The sequence below is a fragment of the Cervus elaphus genome, chromosome 21 (genome assembly GCF_910594005.1).
Source record: "Cervus elaphus chromosome 21, mCerEla1.1, whole genome shotgun sequence".
Taxonomy (NCBI): Eukaryota; Metazoa; Chordata; class Mammalia; order Artiodactyla; family Cervidae; genus Cervus; species Cervus elaphus.
The window spans coordinates 35,930,172-35,950,205 of record NC_057835.1 but is presented as its reverse complement, the minus strand read 5'-3'; the positions used below and the strand labels follow the sequence as shown (position 1 = coordinate 35,950,205).

The window sequence follows — 20,034 nt, the reverse complement described above, 5'->3', positions numbered from 1 at the left end:
ATAGAATAGCAGTATAATAAGCTACTTGGAACAAAAAATATAGTGAAAACAGGATGGACCTAGAGACTGTCATACAGAGTGAAGTAAGTCAGAGAAAAACAAACTTTGTATATTAACACATATACATAGGATCTAGAAAAACGGTATAGCTGATCTTATTTGTGAAGCAGAAATAGAGACACAGACGCAGAGAACAAATGTATGGATACCTGTGCAGGTTAAGGGCGGCGCGGAATGAATTGGGAGACTGGATTGATATATATACACTATTGATACTATGTATAAAAGATAACTAGTGAGAACCTACCATATAGAACAGGGAACCCTACTCAGTGTTCTGTGGTGACCCAAATGAGAAGGTTATCCAAAAAAGGAGGGGAAATACGTATACATACATACAACTGATCCATTCTGCTCTACAGCAGAAACTAACACGACATTAAAAACCAACTATACTCTAATTCAAAAAAAATAAAAAACACCTCAGTGTTTAATGCTTGGAGAGGTGCACTTCATTTTTAAAGTGCTCTGAGTACACTGCTTATTACCAACTATTGGCAGGCACATTTGTGTAAACTATGTTGCTCTGTCGATTCCAGAGCAATTTTTTCTAAGTATTAATATAAACGATTTTCAAAATACAAGCTATGAGTTTTTTTGAGCTTTTCTGAATCACATGGAAAGGAAAATGATGTCTATTCCAGAGAAATTTTTTCCAAGTATTAATATAAATGATTTTCAAAATACAAGCTATGAGTTTTTTGAGCTTTTTTGAATCACATGGAAAGGAAAATGAGTCTCTAAATTTGTCAAATGTTAGTTTATCTCCTCATTTGAGAGAAGAAACTGAAGAACAGAAATATAAAGTAATTTTATCAAAATCTAACAGTCTCTGGCACCACTTGCACTTGAAACTTAGCCTCTGTGGTCGATGGGGCCTGCCGGTAAGAACCTAGAGATCTCTAGGATTTGTCAATGATGTTTAACTTCATTTAATGACTTCCTGTCATTATTTATACTTTTGCTGTTTGTGTCACAACAGGTTTTTTTGAAGCACAAAGTTACACCTGCTCATAGAAATATTTGTTTATTGAGCCAAGTTCAATGTGGATGCATAGTTGACATAAAAATCACATTAGCACTTTGGATTTAGTGATCTGAATAACTTAAGTAGAAAAGAATGTACTGAATCAGACAGCGGATTTTGGAATTTGTTGATTAGTTCTCTAACATCTGAATGTGAAGAATGCAGGATATAAGAAGTTCAAGAAAGGAGCTTAAGCTTAATGAATACCTTTTTCCCCCAGTGAATGCAAGTAACTATAATCAACATATTACTGATTTCCTTGTTTAATTTTCTAAAAAATTTAAGTCCCAACAATACTCAGTTATAATGTAAATGTGATTGTTGAAGGATATATTATCTGTAGATCAGTGGATTGGAGTAGTTTTAATAGAATTCAAAAGCGTGTGTGTGTGTGTGCGCACTCAGTCGCTCAGTTGGCCAGCTCTTTGCAACCCCATGGACTGTGGCCCATCAGGCTCCTCTGTGCATGGAATTTTCCAGGCAAGAATACTGAAGTGGGTTGCCATTTCCTTCTCCATATCTATATATACGTGTGTGTGTGTGTGTGTGTGTGTGTGTGTGTGTGTGTATAAGGGGCAGTAGTTAACATCTGTTTTGTACCTAGTTTTATATTGAGCATGGTGGAGAACACAAGAAACTCTCAAGAAGCATATAATCCAATTGATGAGAGAACAAACACACAGGAAGTAATTTTTAAGAACAATTAGGGACTGAAAACAAGAAAACATTTAGGTTTTGCTGTTGTCATATCCTGGCTATTGTAAATAGTGTTGCAATGAACACTGGGGTACATGTGTCTTTTTGAATTATGATTTTCTCTGGGTATATGCCCAGTAGTGGGATTGCTGGGTCACATGGTAATTCTATTTTTAGTTTTTAAAGGAACCTCCATTTTGTTCTCCATAGTGATTGTATCAGTTTGCATTCCCACCAACAGTACAAGAATATTCCCTTTTCTTCACATCCTCTCCAGAATTCATTGTTTATTTTTTTGTAGATTTTTTGTACATTTTAGAGTTTTTGATGATAGCCATTCTGACTGGTATGAGATGATACCTCACTGTAATTTTGATTTTCGTTTCTCTAATAATTAGTGATGCTGAACATCTTTTCATGTGTCTATTTGTCAACTGTATGTCTTCTATAATCACAATATGGAAGCAACCTAAATGTCTATCGACAGAGGCATGGATAAAGTTGTGAAATATATATATATATATCATATATACAATAGACTATTACTCAGTTATAAAAGGAACAAAATTGGATCATTTGTTAAGACATGGATGGACATAGAGACTGTCATACAGAGTGAAGTAAGTCAGAAAAACATATATTAATGCATATATGTGGAATCTGAAAAAATTGGTATAGACGATCTCATATACAAAGCAGAAATAGAGACATAGATGTAAAGAACAAAAGTATGGATAATCAGGGGGAAAGGGGGATGGGATGAATTACGAGATTGGGATTGACATATACACACTATTCAAAAAAGAAAAAAGAAGAAAACATTGCTTGTGAACTGGACTTCAGAGAGACCTGACATCATCTTAACACACAGGATCTGAATAGGCAGATGACAAGAGAAAGAAATTACTATGAGTCAAAGAAGAATGGCTTAAGTAAATGGACACTTGCAAGAAGAGCAGAGAGGAGAAACCAGGTTGACTCTAAAAACTAATGAAGTGTCCACTAATGGCCAGCTTGGGGCCCCTAAGTTGCTAGTGACACAGTGTACACCTTTCACTGTCAAGTATTAATGTCTGTCCTGAGAGTGTTTCATCTTATCAGCACTAGGAAAGAGTTGAGTGTGCAGAAACTATTACCTTCTTTTTAGTATTGTGCTACATTGGCCCTGGTTTATGTTCCTATGATACCTTATTTTTTAACATTTATTTACATGTTTTTAATATTTGACATATAAAGAGTATATTTAAAATATACATGCAAAATAATGTATATATTTAAGTTACAAATCACAATGATAAAATAAACACCCCAAATCTACCACCTGACTTAAGAATTAGAACACTTCTAATAACCTTCATATATCTATGAATTCCTTCCTAATCCCATCTCTTTTCTTCCCCATCCCTAAGAATAGCCACCATTTCAAGTTTTTCATTCCCTTCTTTCAATATAATTGTACCACTTAATGTATGTTTTCCTAAAGAATATACTACTTAGATTTACTAGTTTTGAGCCTTAGAAAAATGACATTCTATGACTGCTTTTGTTCAATCAATATTATGCTATTTTATAGACAAATTTTATTTTATTGAAATATGTATTTTTACAAGTCCTTTTTTTTTTTTTAAACAAATATGATGCTTTTAAGATTCATTCAGTTGTGAGTTTCAACCTACTCACACAAGACTGGAAGGCCCAAATGCCACTTCAGATGGGTGGCTTGAAGTCAGCGTTTATATTATATTTATATCATGGAAGGAAAAGGCAATGGCACCCCACTCCAGTACCCTTGCCTGGGAAATCCCATGGACGGAGGAGCCTGGTAGGCTACAGTCCATGGGGTCGCTAAGAGTCGGACACGACTGAACGACTTCACTTTCACTTTCCACTTTCATCCACTGGAGAAGGAAATGGCAACCCACTCCAGTATTCTTGCCTGGAGAATCCCAGGGACAGGGGAGCCTGGTGGGCTGCTGTCTATGGGGTCGCACAGAGTCGGACACGACTGACGTGACTTAGCAGCAGCAGCAGCATATCATGGAAACCAGAAATCTCTACAAACCAGGGCTTTTCATTTTCAGACATCTGTTAACATTTACCAGCATTCCACTTATATCATCCATCCTATGAGTGTAGCTGACATGCATTCAGTTTCCCACAGTATAACAATTCCACAATTTATCCATTTTCCTGTCCACCATTACACTAACAAATTTGCTTACATTTCATGGTACATGAGACTTGCTTTCTAACATATTTATCCAGAAGTGAAGTTTCTGGGCTTCACTCAGATTTTAGGATAATGGAAAACTATTTCCAAAATTGTTTATGCCCCAGCTGTTGTATGATTTTCTTTTTGTCTCTGTCTTCACCAGCACTTGATTTTGTCAGATTTCTCAGTGTCACGTAAAAAGTCATAAAACAGCATCTCTCAAGGGCCTTACTTTTCCTTGGTTACTAGAGTAAAACATTTTTCATATGCTCATTGGCCATTTGTGTTTCCCATCCTGTGAAATATATATTGCTTATTTTTCTATTGGTTTGCTGATCCTTTGTTTATTGAATTATAGATACACTTTACATATCCTGAATATTAATCTTTGATCAGTGACAAATATAGTTTCCTATTTTGTAGCTTATCAACCTCTTTTTTTTCTGCCATTTTTTGATGAATAAGAATTCTTATTCTTATTAAGAATTAAGTGTTAAGAATTCTTAACACTATTGAGCTTTTTTAATGTTTAGGAATTTTTGCATCTTGTTTAAGATGTCCTTCTCTAGCCAGGTGTAAGGAAAATGTTTTCCCATAGTTTCTCTTCTAATTATTACAATTGGATGTATGGGCTGCTTCCGGGTAGAACAATGAATGATGAAGCAGTGATATACCTTACATGCCACTGTAGTGTCATTACATGTACTTATTTATATATTCAGCAAACATCTTGAAGTGCCCTGGCATGAACTTAATATGCTAAGCCAAGGAGTTTGAATTTTGTTCTATAGAAAATGGGGAAGAAATAGCAATTTCTTCCCTTTTTTATTTTTAGAAATATAATGAACCAAATGGGTGAGATTGTACAAGGAAAATCTATTTACAGAGCTCTTACACTAGATGGCGAAGGACAAAGGCATAGACTAGGCAGTCTTGGGGAAAACGAGACTGGCTTGGTGACAACGACATGATTTGAGTTCAATTTAATATAGGGCTGAGAGAGGTGAAAGTAAATCAAGTCTGATATTGACAATCTGCCCAGAAGACTGAAAAGATCCACAAAATGAGAATCGGAGTAGGTGATTTAAGTTCCAAAACCAAGTTGGAATTAGTGACAAACTCTGAGAGTAGAAAATGTAGTCACCCTGTACCTTAAACAGGCACAGGAATTAAGAGGCTGCTTCTCACACTTCTTTTTCTCCTTTGCCCTTAGCTTCCTGATACACAAAACCTGCAGGAGTGGTGGGCGGATGACTGACAGCTATGGTGATTTGGTGTAGGCAAAGATGCTTGGTCTAGTTTTCTTTTTAAAGACATCTTTAACTGATACTAAAATCACAATATATCTTGTTGGATTTAAAACTCACCCAAAGAATCTGGGACTATTTCATCTGGAGATTGAAGTATTTGTGAAGTCTCTTCTGTCCTTTCTGCCAGGTTATCTCCTTGAAGCCTAAATGATGAAAAATGGTTATTGAAACCTGCAGTAATGTTGACTTGTGAAATGTGAACTATATATTATTGGGAACATGACTATGAACTTCTAAATTCTAAAACCAGGCATGCTTCTTCCAAGTAGAAATAAAGCTTTACTGAAATCTTTGTCATAGTGTTTTTGCTTTTCTAACCTTTAAGGAAAAGGCTTTCATCTTTTCTCCTGTATCCATGGGAAGATTAGTCTAGGTAGAATCTGCTTTTCTACTTAGCCTGACTGAGGAAGGTTTATAAGTAAATATTTTCACGGACACTGCAATGGGGAAGTGAGTGGAAGAAAAGCAAGCATCCAACATAGCGTGCTTGCCTGACTTCTGTGTCCAGGGGCCTGAGAAGGTTTCCATGGTTACACAGAGGTTCATCAAACACAGTTTTCCAAATCAACCAAACCTGAGCTTAAAGGCCTGCAGGTCAAAATCTGTTTCATCAGGGGGCATGAAGATTCAATACGTGGATGGCCCAGGGTTCTCAATGACACTGGCTCTTCTTCAGGAGAGGAAGATTGCATGAGGACTTTCATGACAATAGATTTCTGAGCTTCTGTATCCTCACCTCTGTAGTGAGGTTAGTCTGGGCTTAGTTATACTGTGAAAGCACTCTATGAAAAGAAGTAGAGCTCATCAATAAATGTGGGAACTCTGACCTAAGTAAGCAGAATAAGCTCTGCTAACATTGGAGGACAGTATATCAAATAATTCAGAGGTTGGAGGTTTCTTCCAGTGCCCTTACTTTTTCTTGCATTTCCTGATGGGGAGTGCCCTCATGGGAGAGTATTAACAAAAACATGACATATACTATTAATATTTTAAAAAATGCAAACTCAAATACAATCCATAACTATACCAGAATTTTTCATAGTTAAAATCTTCAATTCTTTTATATCTTTATTTGTATATACCACAGTGGAATCCAATAATGTATATGCATGACTCTCTTGATCTTTTGTATAAGTATAAATATTGTACATTATATTTTTATTCCTACAATAATAAATTTTACACATTTATGTATGTATTATACATTTATTGGTGGTGGTGGTGGTTAGTGGCTCAGTCATGTCTGACTCTTTTGTGATCCCATGGACTATAGCCCTTGAGACTCCTCTGTCCATGGAATTCTCCAGGCAAGAATACTGGAGTGGGTTGCCATTCCCTTCTCCAGGGCATCTTCCCAACCCAGGGATGGGGACCGAAGCCACGTCTCCTGCATTGGCAGGTGAATTCTTTACCACTGAGCCACCTGAAAAGCCCCATGATACATTTATACTTACATATTATCTTCTATACCCAAAGTTACTATATTACATAAGCTAATTAAATAATTCTCAAGAGTAATTTGCTGATAGTCTTTTAAACTCTTCGGTCAAAAATCTTACACTTCTAATTAAGTTTTAATTTTTACTCTAAAAAAAAAGGATCATTTTTAAGTGACTGATTTAGCTACATACTTCTAAAATCTGCCCAGCGCCTTCTTTTTATTTTGTATACTTCTAATAATTGGGGTAAGTATTTTACTCAACATCAACATCAAATACTCTTTTTTCATCAAAATTAGCAAAGAGAATATATGTAGGTATACAAGACACTGAAGCATGTAAATAAAGATTATTATTAAAAATTGACAATCAGTTCCAACACATTTTGGTATTTAACATTAGGTTAAAAACTTAAATGAAGACTCCCCTCTAAGTCCAGTGGTTATGATGGCACACTTCCAACACAGAGGACATGGGTTCGATCCCTGGTTGGGGAACTAAGATGGTACTTGCTGCATGGAGCTGCCAAAACATTTTAAAATATCTAAACAGAAAATAAATCTCCAATAAAGGTAGAATGAAACAAGAAATCAAACCTAAGTTGCAATTTTTTTAATTCATTGCAAGCTTCAATAAAAACAAATACTTGTTTAGTATTTATCAATATGCTCAATAATAACCCAAATGTTGTGGCAATGTAAAGAAATAGGAACGGTCCTCGATTTCATGGAGTTCTCAATTTAGCTGAGTTGAAAAGAAAAATGACCAGGATAACAACCAACAAATTGGGTGGCCTTGAAGCTGCCTCATCGTTGTTCAAACAGTGCCCTCCAGACACCTTTAGAGTTGAATTCGCCGTGACTTGGCATCAACCCCACTGAGGAATGCCTCTGAGCCCCGCTATCCTTGAGTGGTCTGCCAATGTTTCCCAAGATGAAATCCACACAGCACTACTTCTGTAAGAGCTTAATAGGTGCTATGCAAACAAGGGTTGTGTGGGCAAGTCCGGGAAATACAGTTGCAATAAAAGTTAAATCACTTTTTTTTTTTTAACATTACAAGAGTTGTACTCATACCCTCAAACATTTTCTCTTTGCTTTCTGAAACTCTCCTTCCATATTAAGCACTCTTCTATATTCTCAACCTCTAAACAAAATGTTTCTTGCTCCTCCTGTCACAAGGAAAGCCCTTTCCTCATCTAAGAATAGGACATCCCTTTTCCCTCTAAGAATATTATAGTACCTCCTCTTCAAAGGAGGCTGTGTAGCCCGTCAACCTCAGCTAACAGAGGAGTATAAAGATTAACCTGTTTTCTCTCTGCCTGGGAAGACTTTGATCAGGCTCAAAATTTTCTTCTTCAAGTGTCACTATTATCTTGAATGAAATTTGTGTTCATGTATATGTACCAATTTCAAAGTCCTTCAGTCTCAAATCTGGAGTCTTTCCTTCCATTTCACCTTCCCCAACCCAAGGACAGATAATTCAATTGCTCTGTCAGAAATCTTAAAATCCACTGTTCTGTTCTCTGATAACAAACTCACTTCCTTTAGGCTCTTTCACAAACTCAGCTTTCTTATTTATTTAGTTTTGGCTGCACTGGCTCTTTGCTGAAGGGGGTGGGCTTTCTCTAATTGCTGCTCACGGGCTTAGTTGCTCCACAGCATGTGGGACCTTAGTTTCCTGACCAGGGATTGAACCTGCGTCCCCCACACTGAAAGACAGATTCGTAACCACTGGGCCACCAGGGAAGTTCCTCAACTTCCTCTTCAATCAAATACATATCTTCATCGTCTCTCAGTTCTCTCCTGGGTTTTGCTCCTCTCCTGATTTCCTTCCTGCCCTACTCAGATGGGACCTATTGTCCCCTCAATCCCCATGCACCCACATCTTTTAGTCATTACTGCCATCCAGACCCTAATCCTGTATTAACCTGTCATTTTCGTTCACATGGCAACTGAAAACTACTGGTAAGTATTATGACACTCTAGGACTGATGAGTACAAACAAATCAATAGTTCCCAACTTTAAACTTCAGCTTCTTGGTAGTTTTTCTTCCATTCCTTTCAAAGTCTTAAAAAATACCACCTCTCTTTTGTGTTCATCCAAAAAATTATGTAATCAAAAATAAAGACCTTCTACTCCCAACTCACAGAGCACCTACAGAAGTATCTTTACCCTGACCTGTATTCACCACCTTCCCAATTCACAGAGGGTGAGGGACCCTCTCCCCCGTCCAAGGCTTGGATCATTCATCAGGCTGGTGATTTGGGTCCCATCGTCTCATCTGCCTCTTGGATCTTCATTTATTTTACTCACCACCACTCATTCTGCTCATCTCTATGGTTCATTTCCCACAACATAGAAATAAGCTCACTTCTCTTTCAACCTTAAAAAAACAACATCCCTCCCATAATTATCTAAAACATCTACCTATTGCTTTTTCTAGCTCATTATTCTTTGAGCCAAACTTCCTAAAAATGCTTCCATCAATGCCTTTTTAAAAAAATCAAAGTATAACATAAGACATTCTATTAGTTTCGAGTGTACATCATAGTGATTTTATATACATATATATATATATATCTATCTATCAGTCAGTCAGTTCAGTCGCTTAGCCGTGTCTGACGATTCTTTGCGACCCCGTGGACTGCAGCACGCCAGGCCTCCCTGTCCATCACCAACTCCCAGAGTTTACTCAAACTCATGTCCACTGAGTCAGTGATGACATCCAACCATCTCATCCTCTGTTGTCCCCTTCTCCTCCCACCTTCAATCTTTCGCAGCATCAGGGTCTTTTCCAATGAGTCAGTTCTTTGCATCAGGTGGCCAAAGTATTAGAGTTTCAGCTTCAGCATCAGTCCTTCCAATGAACAGTCAGGATTGATTTCTTTTAGGATGGACTGGTTGGATCTCCTTGAAGTCCAAGGGACTCTCAAGAGTCTTCTCCAACGCCACAGTTTAAAAGCATCAATTCTTCAGTGCTCAGCTTTCTTTATAGAAAGCTGAAATATATATATAAATATATATACACATATACATTTTGAAATGGTCACTGAGGGAAGTATAGTTATCATCTGTCACCAAGCAAAGTTATTACAATATTATTGATCATATTCCTTATGCTCTACTTTGCATACCCATGACTTATTTCTTTTATAACTGGATGTTGGTATCTCTTAATCTCTTTCACCTATTTTGGCTGCCCCTCAACCTCCCTCCCCTCCAGCAGCCAACAGTCTGATCTCTGCAACTATGATTATGTTTCTGTTTTGTTTTTTTCGTCCCTGTTTTGTTTTCTAGATTCTATGTATGAACATGTGAGTTGTTCCCATATCTTGGCTATTGTAAATTACAAATAATGCTGCAATGAATATATGGGTGCAAATATCTTCCTGAGTTAGTGTTTTTGTTGTGTTTCCAGAGAAATATTCAGAAGTGGAATTGTTGGATCACATGATAGTTCTATTTTTAATTTTCTGAGGAACCTCTGTGCTGTTTTGAATAGCAGTTACACCAACTTCCATTCCTACCAACAGGGCATGAGGATTCCCCTTTCTCCGTATTCTTTCCAGCACCTGTTATTTTTTGTGTTTTCGATAATAGTTGCTCTGACAACTGTGAGGTAGTGTCTCACTGTGGTTTCGATTTCCATTTCCTTGATAATTATTGATGTTGAGCATCTTTTCATGTGCCTGTTGGCCATCTACATGCTTTCTTTAAAAAAAAAATCTATTCAGGTTCTCTGCCTATTTTTTAAATCCAGTTTTTTAAGTTTTTAAATTTTGAGTTGCACAAGCTCTTCACATATTTTAGATATTAACTCTCCACCAATGCCTCTACTTCCACAGTTTTAATTCACCCCTCAAGCTATTTTAATTTGGTTTGTCCTGCTACCATTCTGAGACAACTGGCTATACACTAAGACTGCCTGATCTTCTACTTGCCACACACAGAGGAAAACTTTCTGATCTTGTTTTTATTTTACTTTCAGTTCTACTTTGTGTGAACACTCTTTTCCCAGTCTGTACCATCTCCCTGAATTAGTTCACCCACTCTTATGGTTTAACTGCATGTAGGGTGGTTTTTCAAATCTTTATCTTGAGTTTTCAGCCTGAGATTGGTATAACCAAATACTAATTGGACAGTTTAATTGAACTAACCAGAAACATCTCAAAGCAAATTGTACAAAGCAAACTCTTCTGCATCATACCCTGCCTTGTATGACACATAGCTAATCAATCTCATTCTTATTAATTACATTTCCTAAAGGAATTTCCTGAATCCAGCACTTCTTTATTCTACTACTACAATCATGCTGTGCATCTTGACTTGCTTGGATTATTACATAGTTTCCTTGATGGTATTTATACACAGAAACTGTCCTTCAAAAATTCATTTTCCATATGGCTACCAGAAAATTCCAAATAAATCCTCATGCTTTATTATTCTCATGCTTTAAATATTTTGGTGCAAGGGATTTTAACGCGAGTATTCTTAAGGGACCCATAAACAGGTTTCAGGGGAATCACTGTAATTCACAATAAATGGAATAAAATGTTTTTGGTGGATGGCCCTTTTTTGGACAGGGAGACAGTAACCTCAACCAGATGCTCAAAACTAATCTTTGACTCAAAAGACTTTAAGAACCAGCATTTTTACTGGAGTCTCTTGTGCAAAATGAGTAATGGTTTCCTTACCAAATCATTCAAATCTTTCTATTGCACAACCCCTACCTGTGTCTGCAACTTCACCTTCTTGGATATTTCACCATGGATTTTATACTCCATAAACTCCAATCTGCTTTTACTTTTGTGAAGATATTTTATTAAGCCTCTCTGGCTTATAATTATCTCTGGCAGAATTCACGTTCCCCTCGTTTACTATTTGGCTTAATCCTAGGTTTTAAATACAGATTCTCCTTTTTTCAGAAGTTTTTCTTCAAGAAGTCTTAGTACCTATGCAAATCTTTACCATAGTTCTTACTTTACTATGTTTTGTATTGTTTTGATGTCTATCAACACACACCAAGTGTCTTAAAGATGAGTTTTATTTTTCATATTTTTATGTCTCTAAAGCCTAGTTCAGATTGAGCTTGATACCTTGCAAACTCTGAGAGAGAATTCTTAAGGTATTTTTTAGTGATGAGCTCACCTTGGAGAAAAGGAAAGGAAAAGGAGACCCAATCTATGTGTAAGGAATTTTCTACAGAATACCTGAGTATATTTACAATTACATTCTCTTGAAAAGAGGTAAAAATTATCCTGCATTTCTTAACCTGGTCCACCCTAATACAGAATGTAAACCAGAGGCTTATGTGCAATCCAATTTATGGTCTGGGGTGGGGGCAGGAGTGAGGAACACAGAGTAACACATAAAAGAAGAGAAAGGTGTGTTATTGAGTCATATGCTTTACCAGTTGTTGCTGCTCAATCCCACAAGAATTCTAAGGATCCTTGCAAAACATGTCCACTTGAAGAATGACAGCATAGAGCATTTATCCATAGGCTCCTGGTCAAGGGTGGTCCCTGATCATTGATCTCCCTGATCTTTTCAGTTGTGCATACATTAGTTTAGAATGATTCTCATTGGTCATCCCAGAGCAGGAAATGAGATGTGAAAGATACCAGTGTAACTGAGATGCTAAAGTTCTCACATGCACAAAGCTGGCTGTCACAGTTAGAAAAAGCATATGTCAAAACAGTTGCTAATAAAAGTTGGGGCATTTTAAGTGAGATACAAGCAGAGGTGATAAAGATAGCAAATGTGTTTGGATTTCAAACAAATGAATCAGATTTCATTTTAATTGAACTGACCAGTATGACCAGTATGCCTAGGAAAAATCTCCAAGTTTATGAGTCAACAGTCACCTTCCATTGACTCAGTGTTAATGGTGAATAAGCCAATGAAAGAAAGCATCCTCAGAGACTACTGTAGTGCGTATCACAGCCTATCATAGTACCAGGCACATGTATGTGATCAATAGACATTTGTTAAGTAAACGTTGCCAAAAAGTCCCTATGTCTTACCAAATAGACTTAAGGAAGATGGACCAGTCAAGAGGAAACATGGAAGCTCATTCAGGAGACTGGTCGCTATAGCAGTGATTCAAATTATGCTTGCTTGGTAATGTTTTGAGATCAGCTGATTCCAATGTCTTGCTTTGTAAGAAGAAACAGGAAACAAAAACCAGGGCCAAGTAGCCGTCCAGTCCTAGTCCAAAATATTGGTTAAAACACACCACCAGCAGCCATATACATTCTGGGGGCAAGGCTTGAATAGTGTAAGCAGTGGGAGGATAGTGATGAGTGCTACTTCATTTTTATACTTTAAAAAATAAATCCAAAACACTCAACATTTTTCTTTTTTAAAAGCCTCTGGTACCATCGGTTCAGTTGAACCATGTGATGTGACAAGACTCAAATAAGTGTATTCTTAATTTTTCACATTTGGCCTAGAAGACATTCAGTCATCTTTTTGTTTTCACGCTATCATGCTATGTATTCTATACTTCAATCTTTCCTTAATACTTTCTGGAAGAAAGCAGCATAAGAAAGAAAGAAAGTGAAGTCTCAGTCATTTTCGACTCTTTGCCACCCCGTGAACTGTAACCTACCAGGCTCCTCCGTCCATGGGATTCTCCAAGCAAGAATACTGGAGTGGGTTGCCATTTCCTTCTCCAGGGAATCTTCCCAATCCAGGGATCGAACCTGGGTCTCCCGCATTGCAGGCAGACGGTTTATCCACTGAGCCACCAGAAAGCCCTAACTAAAGAGTAAACACTCATCAGATATTTTTTTTTAAAACCAAATTGAATGCACTATGGCATGCATGAAATTAAATGCCAAGTTAACATTTCTAACTTTTCTAGTTCAGAGGAGATGATGAATAGAATCTGGATTAATTCAAGAAATGTTAATGGAGTAGGTGGTACTTGCACTGGATTTTGAAAATGCTGAAGTTTGATTAAGTGAAGAAAAAGAGGAAGGGTGTTCCAAGGAACGAGTAGTGAAATAATGCAGTACACTTACTTTGGAAAAAGAAGTCTCCCTTGAGGGGGGAAAGATGAGAAAAGAAAAGAGAGAGAGAAAGGGAAAACCAAGTATAACAAAAAACTAATAGCTTCAGTGAAAGTAGTGTATTGAAAGCAACAAACATCTAGATTATAAAATGTATTCAGGTGGGATCTTGCAAATTAAACAAAAAAGATGTAGACTTAATGAAACAGGAAACTGTGAAAGTTTTTAATTATTGCCTAATATAATAAAAGCTGCACTAAGAAAATAATATTAATTGGGGCCTCTTGGAAGGCCATTTGGGAAGCTTTTACAATAAACTATAAATAGAAGATCAAAAGCAGGTAATAAGGAGGAGGGTCCAGGCAGGTGCCTACAGTGGCCCAAGCACTGTTTCAGTTTGGGGGGCTGGGGGGCGGGAGCTTTGGACACAGTGAAAAAAATTTCCACCCTCAAGGAGCTTTCATTTTAGATGTGCTGGTGGAGGTGCAGAAAGGCAGATGCATAGAGGGGAGATGCTGAGCAGACTGAGTTGTGTACCAGGCTTGCCCTCCCTGGGCTCCAAACTCTCTACAAAGAACTTCAGACACGATTTAGCAACTGAACAAAAATGATGACTTCATTCAGCTATTTTGAAGGACATGATATTCTTTCACTAGAAAACAACAGTATATCATAAATGCCAATTGGATCCAGGGAACCACGGTAAACAGTTTAGGTTTTAAGAAATTTTGAACCATTTTCTACAAAGGGGTAGAAGATTACCTTATCCTTGTCCTCCAAAGTCTTCCTTTAATTCTCAAAGTGTCTTTCATAACATTGGTCATAGAGTTATTTCTAAGTCTCTTTCTAACTGTTCATTTTCCATTTCAAGATTCCACTATGTTTCTCCAGAATTATTTTTTGAAGGAAATTCTAACAATTTAGGGGTGGGCTTCCCTTGTGGCTCAGCTGGTAAAGAATCAGCCTGCAATGCGGGAAACCTGGGTTTGATCCCTGGGTTGGGAAGATCCCCTGGAAAAAGGAAAGGCTACCTACTCCAGTACTCTGGCCTACACTTCCATGGAGTGTATAGTCAATGGGGGTCACAAAGAGTTGGACACGACTGAGCAACTTTCACTCACTCATTAACAATTTATTGTCACTCAGTTTCAAAGTCTTAAAAAAGTCAAATTGTCATCAACATCAAAAACTTATCAGGGATCTTCAAAGGCAAAATCCTTCACTGAGGAATGAGACTGCAATCTGCTGTGAGACCTGGGTGTATTTTCACCATCTCTCCAGTTACTTGTCAAGCTTCCTGAGGCTTCAAAGATCAGGTCTGATATCCTCCGCACCATCAGGGCTTAGCATACTAATTTACATTTGTGTGCCCCTCCTATCCCCCTGAGTAACTCTCAGATTTAAATAGCATCTATCTGAAGTCACTAAAGACTTGTAAGAGTGCCCTTTCTACTCTCGAAGAATGGCACTGCTGTCTGTGGGACTTTGCTGCCCTCCACCCAAGTACAACTAAGTCTCAGTTCCTCGGGGAGTTCCTCTCCCCAAGAGGAATGAGTTCTTCCTCTCATTCTGCTTTCCAAACCCACTGACTCCATCTCTGGGTCTCCCTTACCCCTGGCCATTCCAGTTGACCTTTGGTGGGTGGTCTGGCCCTCTGACACCATTTCTCAGGCCCCCTTAGCTGTACTGTCTGTGTGCCAGACACAGCTCTACCTTCCAGAACCTCTGATAAATACTTCTACTCCAGGAACTCCTTTGCCAACAAGAAGTTTCCAACAGTACCTAGATTTCACTCCTTATTTTAGTTACTGTTCGTTGTTGTTCAGTTACTAAGTCATGTCCAACTCTTAGCAACCCCATGAACTGCAGGATGCCAGGTCTTCCTGTCCTTCACTGTCTCCCGGAGGTTGCTCAAACTCATGTCCACTGATTCGATGATGCTATCCAACCACCTCATCCTCTGTCGTCCCCTTCTCCTCCTGCCCTCAATCTTTCCCAGCATCAGAGTCTTCTCCAAGGAGTCAGCTCTTCACATCAGGTGACCAAAGTATTGGAGCTTCAGCTTCAGCATCAGTCCTTCCAATAAATATTCAAGGTTGATTTCCTTGAGGATTCCTTGAGGACTGGTTTGATTTCCTTGAGGACTGGTTTGATCTCCTTGCTATCCAAGGGACTCTCAAGAGTCTCCTCCAGCACCACAGCCTCAGCCTTCTTTATGGTTCAACTCTCACATCCATACATGACTACTGGAAAAAAACCATAGCTTTGACTATATGGACCTTTGTCAGCAAAGTGATGTCTCTGCTTTTTAATATGTTGTCTAGGTTTGTCATAGCTTTTCTTCCTAGAAGCAAGTATCTTTTAATTTCATGGCTGCAGTCACCGTCCACAGTGATTTTGGAGCCCAAGAGAATAGAGTCTCTCACTGTTTCCACTTTTTCCCCATCTATTTGCCATGAAGTAATGGGACTAGATGCCATGATCTTCATTTTTTGAATGTTGAGTTTTAAGCCAGCTTTTTTTCACTCTCCTTATTTTAGTATATTCTCTTAAAAATCTTCCTTCTAACATTCATCTGTAGGCACTCTTTTCTTGTCTCTTGCTGTTTATGTCACATGAAGTAAGAATGCATCAAGACAAAGCACCTTTCTGCTGACCCTGGAATGGAATAGAATAACACTCCCCTTCACCAGAAGGCTTTCTTTATATTCTGCTTTTAAAATTCTCTCCCTTGTTCACAAGAATTTCTGAACATAAACCTCTAAAATAAAATGATGGATGGTGACATGCTCTTTCCTCTCACATTTTCCTTTTAACTTCCTATCTCCTGAAAGTGAGATATGAGCCTGCAAACCATTGGTAACTCTCTAATCAAATTTATAGTTCTCTCACACATGCCTGATTGCAGACGTGACGCTGCTGTTGGTGGCCTCTTATCTAGGCTGCTAATTACACTCCTGGCAGAAGTTAAAGAATTTTAAAACCAAATCTAAGGAGGGCACACATGGAGAATCGATTTGCTTTTTTTTTTCAGTCTCTTCTGCTTTACCTCAACTCAGATATAAAAATGTCAACACAAAATTAGGTAGAGAAGATGACGCATGGAGCAGGACTGATCCTTACCACCCCTTGGGACTAACTAAACTGGATTTTCCAGGCAGATTGACCAGCACGTGGACCACTGACACACACCTTGGCCAGGTTATTACTCACACCATGGATGACCCAGGGGACATTCCAACCTTCCTGAAATTCGAGGCAGTCATGAAAAAGGATTACATTCAAATTGCCGGACTGCCCTGGGCCTAAGGAAACTCCAAGAGAAAACAACTAAACGCAGAATGTTTGAGCTAAAAGCAGCTCTGGGCATTGGAATCCACAAGCTTCCTTCAACATGACCATTCGTCCACATTTTAAACTGGATTCCCTGTCTCTAAAATGATCTGGCAAAGTGTGGGTATGCTTTCAGCCTTCCGTCATCCCTAGACGGCACCCTTTTAAAAATCTATCCACATGGAAATAGGCAGTTGAGGTCCTTATTTGACAGACAGCATAGAGCAATGTCCTCAGTTTCTAGGGTACACTAGACTCGCCTGGACTGCAGGAGTCCCCAGCCTCCTGGCTACAGACCTCCTCCGAGCTGACAGGTACCTCCTGTCAGATCAGTGGCAGCCTTAGACTAGAAATAAAGTGCACAATAAATGTAATACACTCGAAATATCCTGAAACCATCTCCTATCCCCCAACCCCTATCCATGGAAAAATTGTCTTCCACGGAACTGGTCCCTGGTGCCAGAAAGTTTGAGGACTGACAACCTGGAGGACTTCTTAAAACATAGATTGCTGAGTTTTATCCACAGAGTTCCTGAGTCCAGTCTGGAGGACGGTCCAGGAATTGTCTTTCTACCTAGTTCTCAGGTGATACTGATACTATCAGCTAGGACACGGTCCCCCGTAAGTGCCTCCTCTTTATATTAACAGCTTTGGTAAGGGATGGGCCTCCCATTCATCCTCATTGTGTAGTAGTATTAGACTATGCCTAGAATGCCAAAAATAGTTAAGATTCTACCAGAGAATGTTGGTATTTTTCTTTCTCCAACTAGCGACTTTTAGCTGAACACTCAATTTTACTCCCAAGTATATATGGTTTTTCCAGTACTCATGTACAGATCTAAGAGTTGTATCATAAAGAAGACTGAGCACTGAAGAAGTGATGCTTTCGAGCTGTGGTTCTGGAGAAGACTTTTGAGCGTCCCTTGGACTGCAAGAAGATCAAACCAGTCCATCCCAACGGAAATCAACCCTGAATATTCATTGGAAGGACTGATGCTAAAGCTGAAGCTTCAATACTTCAGCCACCTGATGCGAAGAGTCAAATCACTATAAAGACTCTGATGCTGGGAAAGATTGAGGGCAGGAGGAGAAGGGGGTGACAGACGATGAGATGATTCAATGGATATCAGTTAGAGAAAGCTCCTGCAGATTCTAGTGGAAGTCTGGCATGCTGCAGTTCATGAGGTCACAAAGAGTCAGACTGAAAGTGTGAAAGCATTAGCTGCTCAGTCGTGCCCAACTCTCTGCGATCCCATGGACTACAGCCCACCAGGCTCCTCTGTCCGTGGCATTTTCCAGGCAAGGATACTGGAGTGGTTTGCTTTTTCCTTCTCCAGGGGATCTTCCCAACCAAGGGATCGAACCCAGGTCTCCTTCACCACAGGCACAATTCCATCTTATTGAAGTTAGAAATCTCAGAGTAGATTGCACTTGAGCTTGGGGTGCTGCATCTGTAGTCTCCATCAGAGCGCTGCTTAGCAAGTCTGCCTGGTGAGCAGCATTCAGCATAGAGCAGCTGTGGGAAGTCTCCTTAATATGCTGATTTCTAACAGGTTGAAAAATGGGATTGTGTGGGGAGCCAAACCACCCTTTTGAAAAACTGCCAAAGCTTTTGTTCCCTCCTCAGCCATTCCTTCCTTTAATCAGAGACCCTTCCCTCATGGTCCTGAAATAGAAAGCTGCCTCAGATGTGTATCTGATGGGAGACCACCCCCTCTTTTGTATGTGGCCCTGGGAACATCTGTTAGATCGCTGAGTTCTGTATATAGTCAATCTCTCTCCCTCTCTGACATGACCACATTTTTCCATGCCACAGCCCTGGAAGTGACAGTATGTTGTGTTGCCTTAGTCAGATGGTTCATATGCCTTTCTTTGCGATTTCCATTCCATAAGATTGGGAGTAATTGAAAGTAATTTGTGATGAGCAGCAGAATTATGAGGCAGACTGAAATTCCCAAATTACCAGTAATATTACTTTGTACCAAAGAGCAGTAAGAGTTTAGCAGGGTTCTATACACCCACAGATGGCAACTGAGGGAATATTGCCAGTGATGCGCACATCACAATATCTGAGAAATTGTTTCTGGATGTGGAATTAGCATGAGGGAAGGATCCATGGGCAGCTTCCAAGCAATTCTTCTTGAGAAAGTTGTACATTTTTCCAAGGAGGAAATAAAGGAAGTTCTAGCAAAACCCAAGTTCCATCTACTTAGGAGGGATCGGAGGTAGAGCAGGGGGGTAAAGAACAGCGAAAGATCCCTTAGAAGGGATCCCCGAGAAGATCCCTTAGAAATCTGAAACCACTGTGTTCGGAGGTTGCAGCCTCAGCCAGGTTAGCCAGCTTGCTTCATACCAAACAGAAAGGCTCCCAAAGTGGGGATTTTGTGACCCTACTTCTTCTCCATAAGAGTAACATTCTCCATATTTCAATAGAACACAGTAGAATGTAAGATGTGTGAGTATAGCAACAAAATGTGGTCTCCTCTATGCCATGCTTTATTTATGTTCCCATAACAGGGCTTCCCTGGTGGCTCAGCAGTAAGGAAATTGCTTGCCACTACAGGAGATTCAAGAGATGCGGGTTCAATCCCTGGGTCAGGAAGATCCCCTGGAGTAGAAAATGGCAACCCACTCCAGTATTCTTGCCTGGAAAATTCCACGGACAGAGGAGTCCAGGGGGTTACAGTCCATGGGATCACAAAGAGTCAGACACAACTGAACACGCACCTCTACCTTTACCTAACAGGTGACAAACAGTTACTAATTGAATAAAGTTTCTGTTAGCACTATCCATAAGCTTGATACTTCCTAGGTTTTAAGTTTGTTTTGAGGCAGGAAGCATGATTTAAGTTTGTTTTTTGCATAACTTTCTGTAATAAATACAACTCACATAATGGTTTTCGAACGAGTCAATGTTAAAGTGCTTTGTTTATTAGGATTT

At 39.0% G+C, this 20,034-nt stretch overlaps 1 protein-coding gene across 5 annotated transcripts in view; it reads right to left on the bottom strand.

Moving 5' to 3' along the window:
• C21H8orf34 (chromosome 21 C8orf34 homolog) overlaps positions 1 to 20,034 on the bottom strand; it is a 340,111-nt gene that overhangs the window by 85,992 nt on the left and 234,085 nt on the right. For all 5 annotated transcript variants that reach the window (XM_043880336.1, XM_043880338.1, XM_043880337.1 and 2 more), the window contains one exon: positions 5,363 to 5,448. In XM_043880336.1, the coding sequence (XP_043736271.1) occupies positions 5,363 to 5,448 (86 nt within the window). The remainder of the gene's footprint in view (positions 1 to 5,362; positions 5,449 to 20,034) is intronic.